The sequence below is a fragment of the Callorhinus ursinus genome, unplaced genomic scaffold (assembly GCF_003265705.2).
Source record: "Callorhinus ursinus isolate GAN/ISIS: 27379988/994484 unplaced genomic scaffold, GSC_fseal_2.0 scaffold72, whole genome shotgun sequence".
NCBI lineage: Eukaryota > Metazoa > Chordata > Mammalia > Carnivora > Otariidae > Callorhinus > Callorhinus ursinus.
This window is the reverse complement of record NW_027397134.1, coordinates 1,160,887-1,185,958: the sequence shown is the minus strand read 5'-3', so window position 1 is coordinate 1,185,958 and position 25,072 is coordinate 1,160,887. Positions and strand designations below refer to the sequence as shown.

At 49.7% G+C, this 25,072-nt stretch overlaps 1 protein-coding gene across 6 annotated transcripts in view; it reads right to left on the bottom strand.

The window, feature by feature from the left end:
- The window catches only part of SEZ6L (seizure related 6 homolog like), a 184,685-nt gene that overhangs the window by 42,744 nt on the left and 116,869 nt on the right, over positions 1–25,072 (bottom strand). For all 6 annotated transcript variants that reach the window (XM_073886795.1, XM_073886796.1, XM_073886797.1 and 3 more), the window contains exons 2-9: positions 22,405–23,121; positions 21,201–21,334; positions 18,731–18,923; positions 16,529–16,714; positions 12,434–12,599; positions 10,286–10,452; positions 9,707–9,901; positions 8,057–8,195 (exon numbers count right to left, since the gene is read on the bottom strand). In XM_073886795.1, coding sequence (XP_073742896.1) covers positions 8,057–8,195; positions 9,707–9,901; positions 10,286–10,452; positions 12,434–12,599; positions 16,529–16,714; positions 18,731–18,923; positions 21,201–21,334; positions 22,405–23,121 — 1,897 coding nt within the window. The remainder of the gene's footprint in view (positions 1–8,056; positions 8,196–9,706; positions 9,902–10,285; positions 10,453–12,433; positions 12,600–16,528; positions 16,715–18,730; positions 18,924–21,200; positions 21,335–22,404; positions 23,122–25,072) is intronic.

The window sequence follows — 25,072 nt, the reverse complement described above, 5'->3', positions numbered from 1 at the left end:
GAGATGTATGGTTATAATAGGTCCCAGGAAATGGGGGGCAAAGGGGAAAGGCACCTCTCTGAGCCTTAGTTTCTTCTTCTGTGAGGTGGGGCTAGGCATTTGTCCCTTGCAGAGCACCTCTCTACTATTTATTGTGGGGTTATAACACTGGCTTTGGCCCAGGAGATCTGAGTTCGAGTCCCGACTCGGTCCCTCCCCAGCGATGTCCTCAAGCAACTTCGTCTCTCCCAGCCTCAGTTCCCTTATCGGTAAAATAGGGATAACCACAGGGTACCTGGGTGGCTCAGTCGGTTAAGCATCTGCCTTTGGCTCAGGTCATTATCTCAGGGTCCTGGGATCGAGTCCTGTGCTGGGCTCCCGGCTCAGCAGGAAGTCAGCTTGTCTATCTGCCCCTCCCTCAGCTCGTGCTCTCTCTCTCTCTCTCAAATAAATAAAATCTTTAGAAAAAAATAAAAAGGAGGGGGTACCTGGGTGGCTCAGTCGTTGAGTGTCTGCCTTCAGCTCAAGTCATGATCCCAGCGCCCTGGGATCGAGCCCCACATCGGGCTCCCTGCTCAGCGGGAAGCCTGCTTCTCCCTCTCCCTCTGCCACTCTCCCTGCTCATTCTCTCTCTCTCTCTTTCTCTCATAAATAAATAAAATCTTTAAAAAGAATAAAAGGGGATAGCCACTGTGACATCACCTAAGTATCCTGGTAGGAGCGAAATGATTTAATACAGGTAAAGGGCTCAGCAACTTGCAAATAGCAAGTGCTCAATGAGTGTAAGGCATTTTTTATATGGTGTCACCATCAGTGAAATAATGCATGCTGAGTATTTAGCATAAAATGTGGCACAGAGGAAGGGGTGAAAATAAAGTTGACTGTGGTTATTTGCTGATTTTATGTCAGAAAATTACTAAGAACTTCACGTTGTTTAACTAACTCACACACTCACCACCTCTCTCTCCCTTTCTTTCTCTCATTCAACAGATATTAATCGAGCACCTGCTGTGCACCAGGCGCTGGGGTTAGGGAGAACAAGCATCCCGTCGTGAGTCCGGGAATGGCCACCTGCAGTCACCTGCCCCAGACCACAGAGCTAGTGGGGGTAGCAGAGCCAGGATTTAAATGTAGCTCTTTTGGACTCTAGAAGCTGTTATGTCTCCCTGTCATGTGGCATTTTCAAGATTGTGACTGACCAGTGTGCTCAGCGTCTGCAGCCACACTTAGGTCGTTTTTCTGGTCCCAGCTCTGACTTGCTGTGTGACGCTAGGCAAGTTACTTCCCCTCTCTGGGCCCCTCCCAGCTCTTCCATTCTGCAATACCTTCACCAATAATGACTTAGTTCTTTTATTTTCCTTTCTATGCTTTATCTTGAGAGAGAGAGAGAGAGGGAGGGAGGGAGGGAGAGAGAAATTTCAGAAACCCTTAAGGTTTTAAAAGACTCATGCTCAGTCGTGTTTTAGGTAAGCTGATGGAGCTGAGAGGTACATGATGGGTTAAGGAATAGGCATTTGGGGTATGAAGGAGGTTTAGCCTGGGGGGGTCCTGACTCATTTTAAGATTACACATCCCCCTTCCCACCTCTAATGCCAATAATGCAAGGCAGACAGTTCTAATTAATGCCGCAATTCAGGGCATTCATTTGGTGTCTAACCGTCCCTGTTTTCACAGCTCGAGTGCCCTGCTCCCAGGCGCCCCTCCTGGAATGCCCTTCCCCCAATCCAGGTTGGCCAACTGACACTCTCCAGCATTCTGCTCGGATGTCACCCTCTCTGTGACAGTCCCAAGGCCAGCAGTCTAACGCAGCTTCCTGCTACCTCCCCCACCCTCACCTCTCCAGCCACACCATTCAGCCCGCATCTCGCCGGGTTGTCTCATAATGGCACCACTTCCCTTCCTGAACTTTGAGTTGCTGGAAGCCCGGGAGCCTCTCTGGTGCCTCACAGAGACATATGGCTGGTCCCCCAAAAGCCTGTTCGAGTCCCTAAAAATGGAGGCTATGGTGTGTATGTTAACCCTGGCTCAGTCCTCTGTTAGCTGTGTGACCCAAGAACCCCACTTAACAAGCTGTCATTTGCAAACCCAGGACGTGGTGACCATAATATCTTATAAGGAGTCCTGCTAATCCCAGTCTCCATTGACGAAGTGCCAGCGACGAGCCGGACCGCATGCACCGCACTTTGCTTACATTCTCGCTAATGTAGGTAACTTCCTTTCTGTAATGATCTCTACCCCCGTAGCTCTAATTTATGCCGTTATGATCTCAGCATAATAATGTGTCGTGACGTGCATCATGCTCTCTATTGCTTATGGGTATAAAGCCTGCCGCTGGGGGGTGGTCTGGCACATAGTAGGTCCTTTATAGATGCTGACTCACGGGAGCCGAGAGGCAAGCGCCCACGGCATCAACAAACCCGCCGGGTAGATGAAGGGGAGAAAAGTCCCCCTCTCGCCTGCCACGCGTGGTTTACGTGGTGTACGTCCTCGTGACTCAGCAGACAGTGCGCAACACCTACTACGGGCCACCTACCCCCGCTCAGTCAACAGTGCAAACTCCTTCCCCCTCACCAAGGCGATAAGTAACAATTGCAAGCGCTTAGGCGGTGTGAGGGGCCCTGAGGACAGAATTATTTTTACTATCAAACCCAAATTGGTTTACTAAAACTGTCAGCGGAAACCAAGCAAGATAAATTAAACCCAGCAGCTCTCGGGCCTCACGTAACCCTGGCTGGTGAAATGCTATTTTCACTCCGTCTGTGGGAGGAAGGGGGTGCCAGGTCCAGATGCCACGACGCCAGGCGCGTGCCAGAGTTTGCCGGGGAGAGCCCGAGGCTGCTGACCGGAGGACTCAGCTCCCCTCGGCAAAGCTTTTAATCCGCGTTAACGGCTTAAAGCCCTTCCCCTGCTGCCCAGTTTGGGCGAGCGCAGACTTCCTAACGTGGCCTTCAAGGCCCCACTTGATTCCACCGCCGCCTGCTGGTCCTTTCTCATCGATGCTGCCTCTCCCGCGTCCCTGCGCTCCAGACACACGGGGCTTCCTCTGGCTCCTTTCAAGGGCTGGTGGGGATCCCAGACCCCGGAGGCATGGCAAACAGAGTCTGCCAGTTCCCGGCGGTGGGACCTGTCTGCCCCTCAGTTTGCTCATCTACCAAATGGAGATGATGTAGAACGCCGTCCCCAGCATCCCTGTCATTCTTGATACTCTTACCTTGCTTCACATTTCCCCATAGCACTTAGCGCCACCCAACGTACCACACGTTGTCATCTTTGTTGAAGCATGTTGCCCCCTCCAACCTAAAATGCCACGTCCATGAGAATAGAGGGATTTATTTTTTCTGTTGGATTCCCTGCTACAACGGCAGTATGTAGATCAATGCCTGGCCCATAGTAGGTGCTCAATAAAATAAATAAGAGCCAATGAAATCAAGACACCTTCTCATGGCCATACAGCCATGAGGTTTCAAAGCCAGAATGCGAACCCAAATTCATGTCCAACTGCCTCCAATGCACAAGGAGGGGGAAAAAGTTCAGAAAAATATGGAAAGACCATCGAGATGTGGCTTCCTTTTATCGATAAGTCTATATTTATTACATGACCAGCAATGTTAAGAGATAAGATTTTGGTTAAAATCTATCAGGTAAAATAATCATTGTGGGAAGATCCCCAAGAGAAGGTTTTATAGAATTATAGTATCAAAGGACTTGCCATCATAGACTTAGAGGCAGAATCTAGAGTGGGTCTTCAGTGGGGGTCATCACCCCCAACTCAGTGATGGCCAAAGAATAGCAAGAATGACAGAGATGCTGGGGTGCCCGGCTGGCTAAGTCAGCGAAGCATGTGACTCCTGATCTGGGGGCTGTGAGTTTCAGCCCCACGTTGGGTGTCGAGATTGCTTAAAAATAAAATCTTGAAAAAAAATGGCAGATGCTGATTTAGATCAGGGTGTTGGGGGACATCTCAGAGGAGGCGATTTGTGAGCAGAGGCCTACAGGAAGCTAGGGGATGAGCTATGCAGGATATTCAGGGTAGAGCATCCTGGGGCTGGGGGAGGGGGAGAAGAGAGAGCCAGCGCAAAGGCCCTGGGGTATGTTTGTGGCACAACAAGGAAGCCAGTGTGGCCAAATGGAGAGAACAAGGAGTGGAAAGAAATGAAACAGGAGACGTGACCAGGGCTAGATCACATGGGGCCTTTTGTAAGAACTTTGGCTTTTATTCTAGGTAAAATGTAGAGCTACTGTAAGGCTTTGAAGCAGAGCATGATGTGACTTGCTTTAGGTTTTAACAAGATCACTCAGGGTGGTGGGTTACAAACAGCCCCAAAGGGGACAAAAGCAAGAGCAGGGAGACTAGGCAGGATGCTTCTGGAATAATGCTGGGACAAGACATGGGCCCTGGTGGCAGCAGTGGGGGTGACACACGTGCTTAGACTCTGGGTATCTTCTGATTCTTGAATTCTAGAATCAACAGGAGGTACCGAGGACTCGGGGATAGGGTGTGCAAGAACGAGAAGAACCCGATTCGCAGTGAGCATGCTCTAGCCGGCAGTGCACACTGGCTCACATGAGTCAATTGTTAAACGTCCGGGTATCTAGTGATTCTGTTGGCACTGTGTTAGTAGCTCAAAATGGGCCATGGTGGGAGTATTTACACCACGGAAACTGGCAAATGCCGTGAATCAAGGTGTTTCTCCCCACCCCACTGCCAAGAAAGCCAGTTCTTGGACACACACCCATTCTACTGGTCTAGAACAATCCCAAGTCCTTTTGTCCTGAGCAGCTGGTAGAATGGATGATTCCTTACTGAGATGGGCAGGTGGAGTGAAACGGGTTTGCAGAAGGGAAATTGGGAGTTTAACTTTGGATACCCTTTATTCGGGAGGCCTTTTAGACACCCCAGGGAAGAGGTCAGAAGGCAGGGAATACGAGTTGAATAGAGTAGCTGTATCGCCCCCACAGGATTACTCTGGGGAGGAAATAAATCCGTGTCTGCAAAGCACTTTGCAAATAGGAAGCACTCAGTGATGAAAATCGCTTTCTTCAACACGGCATTGAGAGAACCTTCATCCCTATGTAGACCAAAGCTTTCAGACTGGTGGCCCCTCAAGTCTGGACCCAGCCAGCAGACACTATTTTTTTTTTTTTTTTTTGGAGTGGGGGAGAGGCACTATTCTAAAAAAAACCAAATTTAAATGATTTCTGGTGGGGATGAACTACCCCTTCCATCACAGATCCCTCCCCTCCACATCACCCCACACTGGCCCCAGTTCCCATTCTCCGTTACTCGCCTGGCCCTCCATGAGTTTGAGTCTGCATTCTCTTGGCTCAAGGCAGCCCATCGCTTTGCAGAGGGGGAATGTGAAGCCCAGAGAGGCTTGGTGCCGGGTCTGGGGCTGCTCAGGGATTCCTGGCAGGGCATGGAGGAGGGAAGTCGGGGCTCCTCTCTCCCCACCAACACTCATATCTGGGGCTGCCAGGATGATCAGAAGAGACAACATCTTCCCCCCGCCCCCCCGCAAGGGGTCCCTTCCTGATGCAGATGCCGGTGGTGGCCTGGCTTTGAGGAACCTAATTGCTCGGGTTCCTGGATCGGCTGCCCCGTCGCGCACTCTGCAGTGGAAATAAAACCCCATCTAGTGTCAAGCGGAAGGTTAATTGAGTATTTGATGCCTAGAGAGAGTGCAATCAAGGGCTCCGGTTTCCTGTCTCCTCATCCAGGCCTGTGACACCAAGGGGAGACATGGGCCAGTCTTGGTGAAGCAGAACTGTGCGTCTGGGGGGCACGCTGGGAGGAGAAGGCCACTTAGCGCAGCAGAAAGGGGGAGCATGGACAACTTCTGGGGGCATGGGGCTGGGAGGACCTTCTGCAAGAGAAGCCAGGATACCAGGAATTAGTTTCTCCTTCGCCTGGCTGAAGATTGAGGTGACTTGCTAGGAACTTTTGGTGGTGGGGTGCTCATAAACCAGGACCACACATTCATATTTATCATCAGGGCTGTAGGGAGCCACAGAAGGCTTCCCAGAGGAAACAGCTTGAGAAAAAGAGTGCTCCATTTGAAGCTTCAGCTAAGAAGATGTCAGGTCTCCCTTGGACCCTTTCCTTCCGTAACCCATACCTGATCTCCATGCTCCAGCCACATTAAACTTCTTTCAAGTCACTAAGCTGGCCACCTTCTCTCTCAATTCCAGGCTTTGCACATTCTGTTCTCACTGTCTGGGACACTCTTCCTTTCCCCTCATCATTGTCTACCTTCTCTTTCATCCCAGCTCAGAAGTCCCTTCCTCCTGGAAGCCCTCCTTGGTTTCACTGAGGCCTCCCCAGCGGCCTGTCCTCCCTATCACTGCTCTCACCACGCCGCATATAGTTTCATGTCTGCCTCACCCACTAGATAGTGAGGGCAGAGATGCTTCTGTTTTCTCACAACTGGACCTCCGGCGCCTGGCTTAGTGCTTGCACACAGTAGGTGCATATGTATTCCCCCCCCCCCCCAGAGCTAATAGAGACCATCCAACCTGCTCTGCTCCAATATAAACTTTACTGTGCAAGGGGTAGCTGCCAGAGCCTTTCCAGTGCCTACAACCGGGCTTGGCTCATAGTAGACAACTCAGAAACTACTTCTTGAGTGAATGAGCACTTCATACCAGACTCTAGAAGTCAGAGAGTTGAGAACAGGAGGAAGGGGTGAACTGGCACCGAGGAGTGAGCGAGGGTGGGAACGGGCAAGGGATGCTTACAAGCTGCCTCCAGTAGCCACAAAACACTGATGTTCCAAGACCCTCGTAACCGATGGGAAAAGCCAAAGCCAGAGAGAAGCCCAAAGGAAACAGCTGGGGAGGGGTGGGGGCGGGATTCTGACCCAGGTTGGCCTGGCCCCAAGTCCACAAAGGGCAACTGTGCAAGGTCTGTAAATCTTCGATTCGACTGGAGCAGAAGATCCTGGGGCAGCCTCCGAGGACACCTCCCCAGCCTTTAAGGGACAGCTTCAAAATTTCATCATAATTTTGCAGATAACTCCCCTCTTGCAAGTCTCCTCTGAAGAGCAAGGCAGCCTGGGTCTCGCTTCCCAGCCGACTGCGTTTCTACTTCAGGCTGGAGGGGAGCGCTGCCCTCCCCCCTACGCCCCCCCTCCCCCGCAGCCGGGGGCCTGGTTGCCTCCAGAGAGGCTCTTCAGAACTTGGCATTGCCCCACTGCCCTCCACTGTCCAAGCCATGGTGTCTGGGTCTGCCCAGAAGCCCTTTCTTCTCCTTCTCTAGACACGACCATCTGTCTCTGTCTGTTTCTCCCCATCCCTGGGGAGTTCAGCAGGGGGAAAGTTCTGGATGGAGCATCTCATGGGCACCCCCACTGAGTACAGCAAACAGCCACACAGCCGGGTAACTCCATCCATTACTATAGTTCTCCATGCAGCACTGGTCTCCTGAGTGCCCACTCTGTGGCAAGCTCTGTGTTAGATCCCAGGACGGAGATAAATCAGAGCAAGCCCTGCAGACTACAGGGACCTTTGGGTCTAGTTGAGAGAGACAGATAAGAAAACAACCTGCTATGGTACAGACGGTATGCGTTATACCTCCCCCCGCCTCCTGACCACACTGGTTTGTTCAGTCCTTCGAAAATGCTGTGCTTGTTCTTGCCACAGGGTCTTTGCTTATTCTGTTCCTTTCAGCTATATTTACTGCAGCTCATTCACTAGTTCTGAGCTTTAGTATCGGATCCTCAGGGAAGGCTTTCCTGACCTTCCTCTTTGTATCGAATCCCCATTGTAAGATCTCATAGCACCATTCATATATCCTTACATTGCTCACCAAATTTACGGTATGCCATTGTGGGTGCATTTCTACTTTCAATGCCTGCTTCCTCCGTAGACAGAATGTCTGGAGGCTAGGTTGTGCATGATGTTTTCGTTCGTCTCTGTGTGCATGATGTTGTCGTTTCTCCCGCCACTGGGACTCCAGCTCTTTGCACACAGTCCCTGACACCTAGCAGATGCTTCCTTAACACTGGCTGAAAGAACAAAGTGGGACCCATCTCTTCCCCAATCAGGTTGGACTGGAGGTCCACCCATCATAAACACTCACAACTGGATATCTAAGAAGATCCGTTTCTCCTCCCCTACGTGAATCTTCCAGATACAATCTTCACCTTCCACATACGGCTCTGGCCAGTTTGGGGACAGCACCACCCCGGCCACGGCAGAGAGCTCCCCACCACACATGGCTGTAGAAGACAGAGACAGATAGACAGAGACAGATGCACGTTATTCAGAAGGAAGCCAGTATGGCATAGGGATTAAGTGTGGGCTATGAAGTCAGACTGTCACGGCTCGCCATGTACCAAGAGCAGGTGCCTGCCCCTCAGGCAGTCTGTGCATGTGTGGGGGATGATTAAGTTAGGGCTGGCTGCCTGCCTCCATTAGCTGAGTGTTGGTGAAGGAGGGGCTAAGGGCGCTGTGGTTCTTTCAGGATCAAGGACAGAGCTCAATGTTCCAGATGATTCCTCAACAGCCCTATTCTTGGGCACGGCGAGTAGTGGCTAACAGATGCTACATTCCATTCAGGTGGACCTGGGTTCGAGTCTTGCCTCTGCCCCCACAGACTCAATGACGAGGCATGCAACCTTTTGGAGTCTCAGTTCCTTCTCTCTGTAAAGCTGCAGTAACACCACTGCTCACTGGCTCTGTTGGGTTATTCTGGAGTTTAACTGAGCTCATGGGGGTCAAATGCAGCAGAGCACCTGACCCAGGGTAAAGGCTCAATACTTCTTAGTTAACATTACTGCCAAAGGGCCCAGCTTTGAGCTGGAAGTAGAGATGTGGCCGTGCTCTGCGCCTGGCTCTTTAAATTCCACTCTGTTTACCGCTTTGGAAAGTTCTCAATGTGGCAGAGGCCAAAGCACCAATAAATTCCGCTCTGTTAAACCAGCACATTTAATACAGGGATCAATCCCTCACCACGACGAAGCTATGATTTCCTGCCAACCGCCATCCAGGCGGCGGCTGCCGGAGCCAGGGCTATCTTCATTACACCACATGCTCCAAGTGCATCCAGGCTCAAGGGGGCTCTGTGGCCTTGAATATGGGAAGAGAGGCAGGGCCGGGCAGTGAGAGCCCATGGAAATGAGGGTTCTACCCAGCCAGTGCTGTCCAGAGGGGCTCAGAGCATAGGGCTCTGAGGACAGAAAAGACCCAAGTTTCATTTCCACCTCTGCCAGTTACCCTTAGTCTGTTCTTAGGAATATCACTTCACAGCTTCAGGTTCCTCACCTGTACATGGGGTCAATGCTATGTACCTCACAGGGTCGTAGTGAGGATTAAATCAGATAATGCACATGTAGCCCTTGTCAACTATTATTAATATCATCATCATCATTATTAATTAAACTCAGGGCTGCCATGTGTGGTTGGGTGGGTTGTGCACTGCACAAAAGTACACAGCAAGGGGGGTATAGAGGAGCTGAACTCCAGGCAGAGATCTTTTCACTAAGCTATGTACTACTACAGGGTCTGTGCTTGGAGGAAGGGGCACCTTTAAAAATTTATCAATTTTGGAATTTTCTTAAGGACAGGCAGCAAATCTGACCCAAAGGATAGTGAGCCCTGGAAAGGGTTCTAATGCTAAAACTGGTTATGTAAATTTGCGATATACTTCTAGACTCCTCCCTTGGCCTTTTCTTCTGAGGGGGTGGAGGTCCCTGAGGCACCTCGGGAGAAGGACAGTGGGGCCACTCACCTCTGCATAGGGGCTCTGTGTCATTCCAGTAGGGGTCCCGCACATTGATGCACTCGATAATGGCTGGACCCTGCTCCAGAGAGTGGCCGGGGTCACAGGTGAACTCCACTATGGTTCCGATGTTATAGGTCGGGTCAGATGTGGTGAAATTCCCATTCTGAATGTAGGGCTCATAACAGTGGCCCTTCTCAAAGGCTAGGGTGGGGATACAAAAGAGGGGGAGCAGCTCAGATGAAGCAGGGGCTCCTCATAGTCCTCGATCTCAGAAGATGGGTCCCCTCTTGCTGTTTAGGGAAACTCCAAGGAAAATGGGCACCAGACCCTGTGTTTCAATTCCAGCTGACCTGCTCAGGGCCCTTGGACCATTCACTTCGTTTTTTGGGACCTCATTATTTTCATCTCTAAGATGGGAATCCAAACTTCTGCCCTCCCAACCCTGCAGAGTCCGCCTTTGGAAGTCAAAGGGTCAGTCTGGCCGCCTGGGTCTCCTTTGCTCTTATCAGGTCAGATTTCTAGCTCCCAGGACCCAGCCCAGCTCTGCCATGCTTCCTCTTTGCCCACGCCATTGGGGACACTCACCCTCGAACCGGATGTTGAAGGCTGAGGCTGCTCGCGCCTGGTCAGAGGTGAACTCAATGCGGATGCTGTTGCCCTCACTCAGCAGACCCTCAAAGGGGACATTCTCGGTTTGGAGGGAGTCATAGAGAAGAGCAGACTTGTTGGTCGGGCCACTGTAGACCATCATCCTGGTGGGAGGAGGGGGAAGCACAGGAGGATCACTACACCTGTACAATGAATACCACCTCTGGAGCCTCATTTCCAGACGCAGATCCCGACTTCGCCCCTGACTTCTTCAGACAAGCTGCACCACCTTAGGCAACCTGTTTCCTCTTCTGTAGAATGCTTGTCCTAGACTCATGGATGGATTCTAAAGTTGTAGGAAAAATGATGCATGTGATGTAATGAATCAAACTAATTAATGGATACTAATTATTATTACTAATTGAGAAGAAGAGATTAATGGGCTGAAAGAACGGTAGTCAGACAACCCAGAATCCCAGTGCTGTAACCTTTTGAGCTGTGTGACTTTGGACAAGGACACTTCACATGACGGAGTCTCTGTTTCTTCATCTGTAAAATGGGTACAATCACACCTACTTACATCAGAGTATAGGGGTTAGAGGCCATGTGCATAATGTGCCCAGGATGGAGTAGGTATATAATTCAAATTTTTTAAGCATTTGACTCCTAACAGGCTTTGTCTTTTATTCTGATATCCTAAGAGCTCTGTGTGTGGAATCAAGAGTTCTGATTTTCACTTCCTAATTCTCCACCGATTGGGTTTATGTAAGTCTCAGCACATTGTGGGCCTCAGTTTCCACAGCCATGAAAGGAGGGATCATAACATCTCTCCTACCTATTTTACAGGTGGGCTTTGAGAATACAACAGGATCAAGTGCCCTGAAAAATAAAATGTGCTACAAAAAATGTTGGTATTCATTTTTATTGTTATTAAAACCATTTGATACTTGACTCCTTGCTACTCTTGGTATTTTTAAAGAAATTATGCAAAACTAGGGAAAGAAATAGTATACAAATTAGATAAATTTCTTTTATGGAGTCCTAAACAGACATTTTAAAATCCTCTGAGGTTTTTTTTTTTTTTTTCACCGTGACTCATAAAAAGGGTTTATCTTATGCTGCCCAGATGAATTTCTAATGTTACCAAAATGCATAAATGTTGAAGCCACAGTTTGTTCATTTTGCCATGTGTCCACCGTGGTTGGGATGAGGAGGGGCCCGGCTTCCCAGTCAGCTCAACCAGCTCAAAGGGTGGGGGCCGGTGCTGGGGAGTTAATGTGTCCAGGAGCATCTCTCATCCAATGATGGATGGGGGGGTGGTAGATAAATACCCCAGCTCCCTCACCCCTCCAAAAGGACCACTCTGAGGCATGCTCAATAGTTTCTTGGAGGCCCCCAGTGGATACAGCCCCAGCTGCCCCCATGGTGACTTGCTCATTAACACAAACTGTGTTGACTCCTTTCCCTTCCCTGCCCACTGTCCCATGCCTCTACTAGTGCTTCCTCGGATTAACTCCCAAATGAGAACTTCCCCTAACATCCTTGTCTCCATGTCCATTTCCAAGGGAACACAACCTAAGGCAGCAAATCTAAGCAGCTAAAGCCCTATTTTCTAGAATATTTGAGAATATTCTAGCATAAAGTCATAGACTATGAAAGTTTTAAGATTCTGGATTCTATGAGTATTACTTAGAGTTTACAGACATGCTCTTGCTTAAGTATCGCCTTGTAACTTCTCCCTAGCTCCTTCCTGTCTAGTATTTCCACATCAGTTTCCTATCAAACCAAAAACCACGTCTCGCTACTTCTCTCCGGTTCTCCATGGAGCTTAGTGCATGTCTGGGTGCTGAGCAGGTGCTCAGCGAGTACTCCCTCCTTGATAACTGCAAAGAGGGATGTGCAGGAGAAATAGGCCTCTTTCTCTATTCTGATATGCGCCCTGGGGCAAGTCCCTTTCCCTCTGTATGTCCGAGTTTCCTTACCTGTAAAAGGAGGAGATCAAAGATGGTGTCTAATATCCTTGCTGACCTCCCCAGCCCTTCCTTTCTCTACCTCCACAAGCCATTTCAAGACTCCAGATACCTAGCCACATTCCGACACTCTGGGAAGGAAGGAGGCTGCTGGGGTAAGCCCTCAGAGGCTTACCTGTCCTTCTCATGCAATGACAGCCTCTCGAAATGCAGGTGTAGCTTCTGGCCCTCTGGAGCTTCGATGGTCCACACGCAGAACTGGCTCCCATTAGTGTTTCCTGGGTAACTTGGGGAGAGGACCCGGCCAATGGTGGCATTGTGCACAGCCCCTCCACAAGGGGCTGGGGGTGGAAAATAGGGGGGGTGATCATGAGAGGAGAGCAGAGAGAGAGATCCTCACCCCTACCCCTCAGTGGAAGGCAACAGGATTGGAAGAGGGAGACATGGTAAAAGGTTTCTCATCTTGGATGAGTTTCATCCTGTTTGAGAGGAGACCTCATGCCATGACTGGATCCACCCCCTTGTGTGTTCCATGGTAGGGAACAACTGTGATTTAAGGATTCTTCCATGGCGCTGGCTGTGCCCTGATTCTTCACTATAAGATGGTAATCAAGGACATAAATAGGCAGTCCACAAAAGAAGAAATACACTTTTAGTATTTAGTAAGCACTAAAAATGCAGCCTCATTCATAATGAAAGAAAGGAAAATCTAGATTGTATTCTATTTTCATCCACCTGATTGGTCAAGGTAAAAGGCAGTCATAACTTGCCAATGGGAAACATGGTGGGAAATGGGCACTCTCACTCATAACTGGTTAGAATGCAAATTGCTATGACCTTTCAGGAGAGCAATTTGGAGAAAAATCTAGAAAGTATGTTCCCAAACTCTGACTTAGTCATTAAAGTTCCAGGAATTTATGTTAAAAAGAAGATTTGGAGATTTTCACCAAGATTTATGAATGAGAGTGTTCACTGCTGGCATGCTTTTAAGAGGGAAAAATGAGAAGCAACACACATGTCCACTCACAGCTATTTGGTGGAATAAATGCACTCCATTCACTTGCTATTAAAAATCATGTTCTTAAAGAATACTTGAGAATATAGAAAAATGCTCCCTATATTTTAAGTGGGGGAAAAACAAGTTACAAAATGGTCTGTCTGCCATACCTATTTCAATGAGCTAATTGCAAAAATCTATTGAGACCATAAATATAAAAGTGATTTGCTTCTATCTTTACACTTTTGAATTTCTTGAAAATTTTTTAATCAGAATATATCTTATTTTTATCATAAAATTGAATGAAGAAATATTAAAAAATAATTTGTGAACGGGAGGGAGATAGACCAACGTGAGGAAGTAGTCTGTTTCTTATTTTTAGGAGATACTTGGGTCTCATTAAATGTTTGTTGAATGACTGCATGACTAATAAGGACTTGCAGTGGGCGAAAAAGGTAGATAGCTCTCTGCTCTGCTCTGGATTGTGCTGATTTACAGCAAAGACATTGCCAAGAAGCCCCTTCCTCACCCCCACCTCCCCAAATACTTCTTTCAGCCATGGACAGAAGTGTGTGTGTGTGTGTGTGTGTGTGTGTGCGCGCGCGCGAATGCTTCTGTCTGTCTGTCTGCCTGTCCGTCTGTGTCTCTGTGTGCATTTCTGTCTGTCTCTTTCCTGACTGCCTTCCTGTCCTAAAGTAGAGGTTTAAACCCCACCTGTGCCACTCACCTGCTGTGGATCTAGAACGGAAACTCTGTGAACCTCAAGTTCACTCTTAAAACATGTTAATGATTCCACCCTGCTTATAGGGCTGTGGTGAGGATTCAATGAAATGATGCATGTAGGGGACCTGGCACCATTCCTGGCACAGAGTAGGTGCTGAAAACACAGCCAGCATTGTTGTCCAATGGCTCAGGAGCTGAGGAGACGGAGGACACTGTCCCTGGTGGGGGGCACCGGCCATCTGTCCTCCACAAGCTGTTGCTCATCGGCTGCCTCTCTGCTCCCCTTCCTTGCCTTATTAAGCCAACTGATGGCTCTGTTTGGCTTCAATTTGCCAGCAGTGGCTCCCCATCCATCTTTCTTAGCACAAATTGAGGCTTAATTCCTCTCTGATTTCACACATAGATAAAAATTAACGTGAGAGAGGCACAGAGCCCAACTGCCCTATCGTTTGGATTTTTTCCTTTTGTTAAAAAGCAAAGAAGAAAAATTCTGAAGGTACTTGGGGGAACAACACTGCAACAATCAAATCTCGGAATGTGTCATCAGGCCTCATTTGCTTTCAGATTCCCCTGACTCTGAATGCCTGGAAGGAAGGAATAATTTATTATTATTCCCAGTAGTCTCCTTGTTCTTGGCTCGTGCCCTGGCACACAGTAGGTGCTCAGTTATTACAGGCGACCTATGCTCTCCTGACCACCATTGGAACTTTTGAGAATCTAATAGGGTTTTGCTCTCTTGAGAGCTGAGGATGGTCAAGGCTATGCCTAGAGGTACAGGGACGGTGTGACATAACCCAGAGCTCCTCAATCTATAATGTACGTGTGAATCACACAAGGGCATGCTAAAATGTAGATTTTGATTTAGCTGGTCCTGTAGGGGGTCCATGATTATGCATTGGTAATCATCTTGCTGGTCTGTAGACCACGCTTTGAGAAAAACAACTCAGGAGAGAAGGGCTCTGGACTCGTTTCAATTTCTGTCTGGTGACTTTGGGCAAGTGACTTCACCTCCATGAGCCTCTGTTTCCTCATCTGTAAAATGGAAGTAATGGTTCTCATCACGTAGCATTGCTGTGAACATTTATGGCAGCCCTGGCAATGTCTCAGTATCTATTGACTGGGTTCAAAATGTGGCAGCAGGCACACCAAAAGCACAGACACAGAAGAAGAAAATAGATAAATTCCACTTTGTCAACATAAAAAGCTTTTCTGCATCAGCGAACACTATCAAGAAGTGAAAAAACATGGGGCGCCTGGGTGGTGCATCGGTTAAGCACCTGACTGTTGGTTTCGGCTCAGGTCGTGATCTCAGGGTCCTGGGATTAAGCCCTGAGTGGAGTTGGGCTCCGCGCTCAGCAGGGAGCTTGCTTGTGGAGTCTCTCTCTCCCTCTCCTTCTGCCCCTGCCCCTGCTCATGGTCTCTCTCTCTCTCAAATAAATAAATTAATTAAAAAAAAAAGAAGTGAAAAAACAACCCACAGGGTGGGACGAGATATAGGCAAATCACATTCCTGATAAGGATCTAACATCCCGAATATATAAAGAACAACAATAAAAAAACAAAAAGTTAAAAAAAACCAGGCAAAAGACTTGAATAGGTACTTCCCTTAGGAGATCTACAAAATGGCCAAGAAGCACAGGAAAGTTGCTCAGCATCATTAGCCATCAGGGAAATGCAAATCAAAGCCACAGTGAGAAAGCTTCATGCCCACCAGGACAGCTAGGATCATGAAAACAAAACATAATAACATAGTAAGTGCTGGCGAGGATGTGGAGAAATCGGAACTCTCATACAAGCCAGGTGGGAAAGCCAAAAGGAGAAGCCTCTGCGGAAAAGAGTTTTACAATTCCCTAAAAAGTTAAACACAGAACTGCCATATGACCCAGTGGTTCCACTCCCAGGTGTGGACCCAGGAGAAACGAAAACATACGTCCACACAAAAACTGGTACACAGAGGTTCACAGCAGCGTTACTCATCATCGCCAAAAAGTGGGGAAAACTCCAGCGTCCACCAATGAATACACTGATAACCACACACGGGCATATGGCTCAGCCACAAAAAGGAACAAGGTACTGACCCATGCTACAACATGGGTGAATCTCAAACACACGATCCTGAGCGAAAGAAGCCAGTTGCAAAAGACCACGTACTGTATGATCTCCTTTACACGAAATGTCCAGAATAGGCATGTCCGTTGACACAGAAAGCATGTTGGTGGTTGCCAAGCATTGTTGGGGGGGGAGGGGAAAGTGGGGAGCGAGTGCTAATGGGTATAAGGTTTCCTTCTGGGGTGATGAAAATGTGCTAGAACTACAGAGTGGTGATGGTTGCATGGCATCTCAGATGTGCTAAGTGTGGCTAATGGTAAATTTTAGGTGATGTGTACTTTTTCACAAACTAAAGATTTCAACGGCAGCGGTTGTCCGTCTTGGGGGCAGTCTCTTCCCCTGGGCTGTGCGCCTATCCCTAAGGTCAGTCTAATGCCCTGGGGTTGTTGTCTCGCCCCTGAGGGAACTATCCATGTCTGGTCCGGCGAGGTGGGAGCGTACCTGAACAGACGGGCTCCTCGCTGCTCCAGTGTGGCTTGGAGGCGTTCATGCAAGTCAGCGTCTTGGCGCCCTGGAGCTCATAGCCCAGGTGGCAGTGGAAGTGGGCCACCCCGCCCGGGTGCAGGTCCATCACCGTGACATCCCCGTAGTCGGGCCGGCGGGGAAAATTGCAGCTCAGCATGAAGGCTGGAAGAAATGCAAAGGCAGACGGTTATCCCTTAGGAGCGGGGAGAGGAAGAACATGACTCACATCCCGGGAGCCAATTTGTGCTGAGGAGAAAAGGTGAGGCCCCTGTGGACTCCAGAGCACTGGCGGGGGGCAGTATGTGGGTATTTTTGGAATTCTCGTTGATCATATGATGAGACCGCCAGATTGGCACTTTTTCTGGGCTCCAAGTTCCCCACCCTGTCTAACCAGAGACCACAGGTTTGGGGTGAAAAATGAGTTCCCACACCTCTTGTGAGCCTCTCTCCATGTGGACGCAGAACGGCCTTCTCCTTGGGTGTAGGAGGGGCCATATGACTCAGGTAAGTTTAGTCCTACCAGCACGAACGTCTTCGGGGTTTGTTAAAAATGCACACACGCTTGGACCAGAACTAGAATAGGCAGCTCTTCAGGAAATACTAAAGGATAGGACAGCCTGAAAATAACCGTCCTGGCACACACAGGCGTGGCCTTTGGAGGAGACCCATGTGAGTTTATGTTCTTCCTCCATCCCTTAGAAACTGTGTGACCTTGAGAAAGGGACACAGTGCCCTGAACTTGGCTTTCCTCATCTTTCCAGTGGAGTTGACAGTCGTCCCTACCTCACCGGTGGCAGTAAGGATTAAGCAGGAAACACCGTGGAAGAGCCTCCTTAGTCCAACATCTAGCCGGGGGCTGTAGAAGGCTCTAGCTGGCCATGCTGAGCTCCTCAATTTTCCTAAGAGGATGTGAAATCCATCCTAGCTGCCCCTTTCGGCTGTGTGGTCTGATCACTCCCGCTGCATGAGGTATCAGTGATCCCAGAACTCACTGGGAGGATTACATCCAACCCAAGGGCTCTACAAGCTATTTCTTCACCTCCATTCTGTAATGAACAAAGACAACAGCGGGTTGTCTCAGTCTTGGAAAGTGGTGATGAGGCAGGTACTCTCATAGACACTCATCCCCCTGTTTCAGAAACATCCAAAGGCAAAGTTTCAAGAGAACTGTTTTTCCAGATGTTCAGTCAGTATGATGCCAACATGGACGGTGCCCAAATATCCAGATGTGTGAGGGCGGACTCCACTCTCCATGCAGGTATCCGGCAAGGACAAAGAGGAGCTTCTGGCTCAGGGAAGTAACCTGAGGTCATGCATGGGAAGGGCTCCAGTGGTAGGAAAATGGGATGAGAGGGAGAGAGAGAGAGAGAATCAGCCAGCCAGAAGGAAGGAAGAATGGAAGGAAGGAAAGAAGAGACAGAGAGAAGGAAAGGAAGAAGCAAAAGAGGCAAAAAAAAAAAGAGGGAGGGGACCGAGAAGTAAGAAGCAAGGGAGAGAGACGAGCAAGACGAACACAAAGCAAGAGAGGAGTCTCAGAAACAGACAGAAAGGAAAGAAAGAAACATTGCAGAAGAAAAGAGAGAGCCGGACCCCCCGGGGGTTGAGGCTCTTTACTGGAAGGCCATGGGCCCCCTGGGGATTCACTTCTAAAATTCAGGAGCCGCCGATCTGAATGGGAAAAAGTGGTTTGCTGGTTTTCCATTTACCTTTAACCGAACTGTGGTATTTCCTTCAACCACATATGTAGGCAACAGACTGTGACCTATTTGTAGAACCAGTGACTTCGTCACCAAGAGAAATCACAGATATTTTCATATCATAGTAGATATCTTGGCATATTTCTTATGTTCCTCAGTACTTTGGAATTATAGTAATTATCAGAGCTGCCGGGGGAGATTATTATTTAATGTGTTAATAAAGAAGCACAGGGATTAGGACATCGCAGATTAAAACAATATTTTGACAACTGTAATTCAATCTGACTGGTTTCGTTTTTAATTGTGTAGATTTTATTTTATGCTTTCAAAAACATGATTCTGAGACGGGGTCCAGAGGTTTTACCAAACTGCCAGAGGGATCCCTGGCATGAAAAGCTTGAGAATCCTTGGCTCCAGAGGGAAACTGAGACAAACAGCTACGGCTCCTCCCCCGCCTCCATTAGCCTTGGTGCAAGCTTACCCTGATAGTGCAGCTGAAAAGTCCCAAGGACGTCATCCTGGAAGGTCCGGAAGTAGACAGAGATGGTGTTGGTGGGACTTCGGATAACCTGTCCCTCTACCAGGAGAGTCTGGTTGGCCAGGACAGTCAGGGTGGGACCATCCACCCCGCGGATGGAGAGCAGCTCGCCGTCCGACAGGTTCACGCTCTTCACCTGCGGACAGGCAGGGGCAGACAGAGAGAAACTCTGAGTTGTGCTTGAGACAGGGTCCTTCCAGGCTGTGCAGCTCCCAGAGGACCCCAGATGATGCCAACACAGTAGCCTTCAGCCAGCCCCTAGTCAAGGGGACAGACAAGCCCCCTTGGAAACATCTAGAGCCCTGGAAACATCTAGACTCCCCTCATCTCCCCAAAGACTGGGGGACCAGCGTGAACCCAAGCTGCAGGGCAAAGGTACTGCAAACATCTGTAAGTGTCCATGGATGAGTCCTGTAAGAGAGCCTCCTGCACACTGGCAGCTGGGGTAAGTGCTCCTGGAGATGGTGGGGGGAGGGCAAGGGCTTGATCAGCTTGTGCCTGAAGTCCAAACTCCAGGAAGACAGAATAAGGCATTCCACCAGAATGTAAGCTCCATGAAGGCAGGCATTTTTCCCCCCATTTGTTCCGTGTCCCCAGTGCCCAGAAGAGTGCTTGGCACATAGCAGTTGCTCAATAAATATTTATGTAGGTTGAATTCATTTTTCCCCTTTCTGCATGAACTGGTAAGAGGGAGTGGGGGGCTCCTTTCCAGGGCATTCTCAAAGCCACTCTCTTATGCTATAAAACGGTGGCTCTAACTCCCAGAACTTCTGCAAAGAACTGCAGACTGGATTTATATAGAAGTGGAGTAGGGGCTGTGTGGGAACTTTAGTCAGTTCCCAGTGCCCAGTTTGGATTTTTATGCCTCTCCTAGTGAGGTCTGGGATCCCAGTCCCTCTGCCCCTCACCCAGGCAGGGCTGGCCTCCCTCACGAGCCCTTCTTTGTGCAGATTATACACCTTACTCTTTTTTCCTTTTTGATGAACTCCTATTCATTCACCAAAGCCCCACTAAAATTGCCCTTCCCTGTGAGACCTTCCCTGCTACCAAGAAGCCTGCCCGTCTGTGCACTGTGATGCTATAACATCCCCTATAAATACCCACAAGAGACCTTTTCAAGCATTCTAATGTCTTCTAAGTATGTCTGTCTCAATCATAAAACAGTGAACTCCTTTAGGGGAGGTACTGCATCAGTTTGCACACCACCATATCCCTCCTACTGGGCTATCCCCCAATAGCCATGGCTGGTACATAGTAGGTACTCAGTGAAGGAACTCTGTACCTGGTAAAGAGCTCCATACAGTGTTAGACACCAAGTGGAAGGAAAGGGACCATCGAGTGCCAGATTCAGATGGGCTGTAACCTTCCTCCAGCTCATTTTAATTCCATGAACATTTATGAAGTACCTACTATGTGCCACACACTGTGCTAAGCTCTGGGGGCTGGAAAGACCACAGGTTCTGCTGCTGAGGGGCTTACCTTTTATCCTTCCCATGCAAGTCAGAAAAACTTCCCTAAAATAAAGTTCTGGTTAGGTCACAACCAGCCCAGTTCAAAAACTTTTGAGGGCTTTTTGTTGTCCATTAGAAAAAGATACATATCCAGACCTCCAACCGTGGCCTGGAAGGGTCTGTCACCACGAAGTGGTATGAGCTTTCTTTTCCAGTCCTCTCCTGTGGGGCAGTGAACTGGACAGTTCCCCACTTCCAGGCACCCCTCCTTGTTCCTTTTTTCAAAAATGGGGGGTGGTCAATTGGGGAAGGCCAGGAACTAGGGTGAGGATAATTGGTAACATACACCGAGCAAGGCTCTCTGGCTGAATGCTCTGGGCGTTGTCATATTTGTACCACCCTGAAAATCTGTAAAGTAGTAGCATTATCATCTCTATTTTCCTGATGGAGAGACCGAGGCTCAGAGAGGTAAAGTCCCTTGCCCAGAGTCACACAGTTTTCACGGGTAGAGTTGGGACTTAAACCCAGATGTTTGAGCACTCTGCCACTCTGCTTTTCCATTCTTCATGTACAGGCAAAATTTTATGAATCAGATTGAATTGGTGGGGCATCCCTATGTGTGTGTGCGTGCGTGTGTGTGTGTGTGTGTGTGTGTGTGTGCGTGTGTCTGTCTGTCTGTGTTTGATACAGGGTATAAGAGGACTTTCCTTCTGAGTATAATGCCTCACAATTTATCAACAGGTCCCCCTCCTCCACATGTGCCTATTTCAGCTGTGCATTGAGTTGGGAACTCCTATTCATTCATTCATTCAACTCCTATTCATTCAGCTCAAGTTGCCCTGCTTAGGGCAAAGAAGGAACCAAATCAGTTAGGATGATAACAGTAAACCTGAGTCAGACAACCCTCCGGAGACTTCCTGCTAGAAGAGGCAGGCACTATCTGGGCACCTTTCTGCAGTTACCTGGAGCTCCACACCGTAGCCAGTGTAGACCGTCACGTTGTACGTACACTCCAGGAAGCCGCTGAGGGGCAGCGGTGGGTAGTCACTGGAGTCGATGTACCCTTCAGGATCGGAGAAGCTCACACTGCAGGGAGCTGGAGGAAGGACTTTCATTAGGACACAGAGGACAGCTCAGATGTCATGTCTCAGATGGGCTGCGGTGTGGCCCCCGGCTTCTGAGACACCTGAATTCACCTGTCCCCCTCCCTCCCACTGCTGCTAATTCTCCTTCAGCCCCAGAATCAACATGAAAATCAAAACTGCGAGAGTTGACACAGCATGATTGCTTACTCCATACCCCTAGGCACCATCCTGCCCGGTGTACAGGGCCCACCCCATTCATCCTTGCAGGGCCTGACATTTCATCCCCATTTTAGAGATACATAAACCGAAGCTCAGAGAGTGGCAGTGTCTGGGCCAAGCTCACACAGGGAGCAGGATTCAAACCCAGAACTTATACTTTTTAAGGAGAGGCCACAATGCATTTGTCCAAAACCCACCTACGATTGAAAAGTTGGTGTCTGTCTTCTCTGTTTGAAGACAGAAAAGAAGACAGAAGTAAGACTGGGACACAGAAGTGCATTTTACCAAGTCTGGAGAAGTACCTGTAATGGTCAAAGTAAAAGCACTTTGAGGGGTGCCTGCTGGTGCAGTCGATGGGCATCAGACTCTTGCTTTTGGCTTGGGTGGTGGTCTCGGGGTCTTGAGATCAAGCCTGGCATCAGGCTCCACCTCAGGGGGGAATCTGCTTGAGGATTCTCTCTCTCCCTCTGCCTTTGCCCCTCCCCCCATGCGTGCGCACATGCACGCGTGTGCTCTCTCTCTCTCAATAAATAAATAAATCTTAAAAAAAAAAGGCACTTTGAAAAGGCTAGGGCCTTCAGGCAGGTTAAAGGATTCTATTCCAAGCTGAAAAGGGTTTGAATCCCACTCTTGAGCTGTGTGGTCTCGGGCAACTTGCTTGATGTCTCTGAGACTCAACTGTCTCATCTTTAAAATGGGGATATTAATTGAGAGACACAGGGTCAAGCTCACAGTCAGTGCTCAATAGATGGTAAGTGATGGTGGGGCCTGGATCTCCCTGGCCCGGCTCCCGCCATGCCTTGCACAGAGTGGGTGCCTCGTGGCTTCAGCAGAAGGGCTGGAGGGTCTGGGGGTTGCCTACCCGGGGCCTGCTCAGTCGTGATGACTGTGGTGGTGATGATGGTGGATGTCGTGGTCTCCTGGCTCTCCTCTGAGGCTGACCCGGTCAGTTCGTTCTCGCCTTTGTCCATTAAGGTCATGGGACTGGCATCTTCTGGGGGAGCCTCGGGGGCATCATCAGGCGCCTCAGACTTCCCGGGGTCGGGCCTCTGGGGGAGCGTGTGGGCCATGTAGGGCTGCGAGGTGAAGGGGGAGATCTGCAGGGGTGCGGGCGTCGTGGGGACCGCACCTGCCTTCCGGTCCAGCCAGAGGGGCTCCTCGGAGGCGGCGGGCTCGGGGTCTCCCGGGGGGCGGGGCTTCTCGGTGTCGGAGGAGAGGAGCCCCAGGCCCGAGGATGCAGGCGGGGACGCCGCCCTCTGGACAGCTGCCGTGGAGGTGGCTTTGGGCCGCAGCTGTTTCCTGACCGAGTTCACCTGCTTGAGCGAAGGCACCTTCTTCCCGGAGGGGAGGGCGCGCTTGGTGGCGGCCTCCTCCGGCAGCCGCGTGGACAGGGCGGCCGAAGGGACTGCCCCTTCTAGCTCCGGCTCTCGAAGATCTTCCCCCGACTGCGCTGGATTCAGAGGGGCCAAAGTCACTTTCTCTTCGAGGCTCTCCTTGCTCAGACCGCTGCTACTCCCCAGCGCTCCCGAGGGCAGAAGGGAAGCACCCGAAGGGCCAGTGTCTCCTTCCCGGGGCCCATCTGGGGAAGAAGAGAAAAGACACCTGTTAGCTTGGGGCCGGTGGTGGGGGTTAGGTCCTCCAGCTCCTGACGCAGGGGCCTAAGGTGGCGCCCAAAACTTGCCAAGACGCCAGGACAGACATGGGGGCTGCCCCCTTTCCTCTCTCCTGACCCTCCCTCCCTCTCCTTTTTTTTTTTTTTTTTTCTCTCCCGCTTCCTTCCTTTCTTCCTTTTGCTGACCATGGAGACTTACAGTTGATCCTGCCAGGCCCCAGCTAAGCATTAGGGTTACAGAAACCAAGGGCACAAGAGTCTCACATGCCAGTTGTATATGTACTGAAAGGGGTAAAAGGAAAGGAGAAATAATCATATTCGGTGTGATAGATGTTTAGAAAGAGAGAAGCTCTGCATGCTAACAGAGCAGAGACAACAGGCCTCTAACTCTGTGGGGCAGGATCACTGTGTACAGTTGGGCAGGTTGTTCATTACACAAACATCTCCCACGAAGGATGAGTTGTAACAAGCCCACGCTCTCTCCAAGCTGCGTGCCCTGGCTCAGGACTATATTGTCCTAGGATTGGGGGATGGCACTTCTTCTTCTTCTTTTTTTTTTTTTTACTGAATAATTAAAAATTGACCTATGGGGGACACACAAAGATTTGAAGATTCAGAATCATGAGACAGGTTCAGAACAGAGGGATGCAGGAGGAGCGTGGAGGCCTGGTTGAGGGGAGCGCAAAAGAGGAATACGAGGGGGAGCAGGTGGAGGGTGACTGGAGAGAAAGCTGGTAGGGTAGGGTAGTCGCGGGGCCAGGCCTTGCTGGGCACTGTATACCCAGCTACCTGTGGTTTATTTTTGCCTTGAATGTAAAAGCACCTAGTAATTTTATTTATTTTTTTTAAAAAGATCTTATTTATTTATTTGACAGAGAGAGAGCACGAGCAGGGAGAGCGGCGGGCAGAGACAGAGGGAGAAGCAGGCTCCCTGCTGAACAGAGAGTCCGACGCAGGACTCGATCCCAGGACTCTGAGATCACGACCTGAGCTGAAGGCAGATGCTTAACCGTCTGAGCCACCCAGCCGACCCCACCTGCTGTCAATTGCAAGCTAGTACATGGCTTTGACGTCCCCGAGCCTCGGTTTCCCCAGCTGTAAAACAGGGCTATTGCTCCCCGTTTCCCAGGGTCGTCATTGTTCAATAGGTTGACATAGGTAAAGCGTACCTGCATACGTGCACCTATGGGTGCCCCTCCCACAGTGAGTGCTTAGCGCGCGCCAACTGCTGTCACTGTCTTTGTTATTGTCACTGTATTCGCGCCCTTCAGTGGGAAGCCGGAGCGGTCAGAGCATCCCCGATGATGATCTCGAGACAGAGAGGAATTACATCCTGGGCTGGAAGCCCTGGGACGGATAGCTGTCCTTGTCGATTTTCTGCAGACAGACACTCACTCAGCCACAGTCTCTGGGCCCTTTAGCACTGTCATTTAAATTTATTTCCGCCGCCGTTGGAAAGGCTCATTTACTTTCATGGAGTCGGCCGGCAGTGGCTTAATCTATATAGACTGCAACAGTGTGCAATTGGCATCGACAAATGTTCCTGTTGGGTCACATTGATTACCAGCCAGTGTGCGTGCCAGGCTCCCAGTTGTGCCAGGGCAGGAAGCGGCCCGGGGGAGGACAGGGAGTGTGTGCCTGACCCAAGGGCAGATCAAGGTCATTCAGGGGCCCAGCAGGTTTCCTGGTCCAAGGTGGGAAGCATCGAGGCTTCAGAGATAGACTCGGATTCGAATCCTGCCTTCAACAGTCCCCTCGCTACGTGAGCCTGGGCAAATCCATTAAGCCTCTTCTGCTTAACAGAGCTACCCCATCTACCTCATAGGATTAGATCAGACGTGGGTCTGCTCCAGAGCTGTGCTTTTTGTGTGTACTGTCACTTTTATTAAATGATTGATGCTGACCATCTCTGTAGACT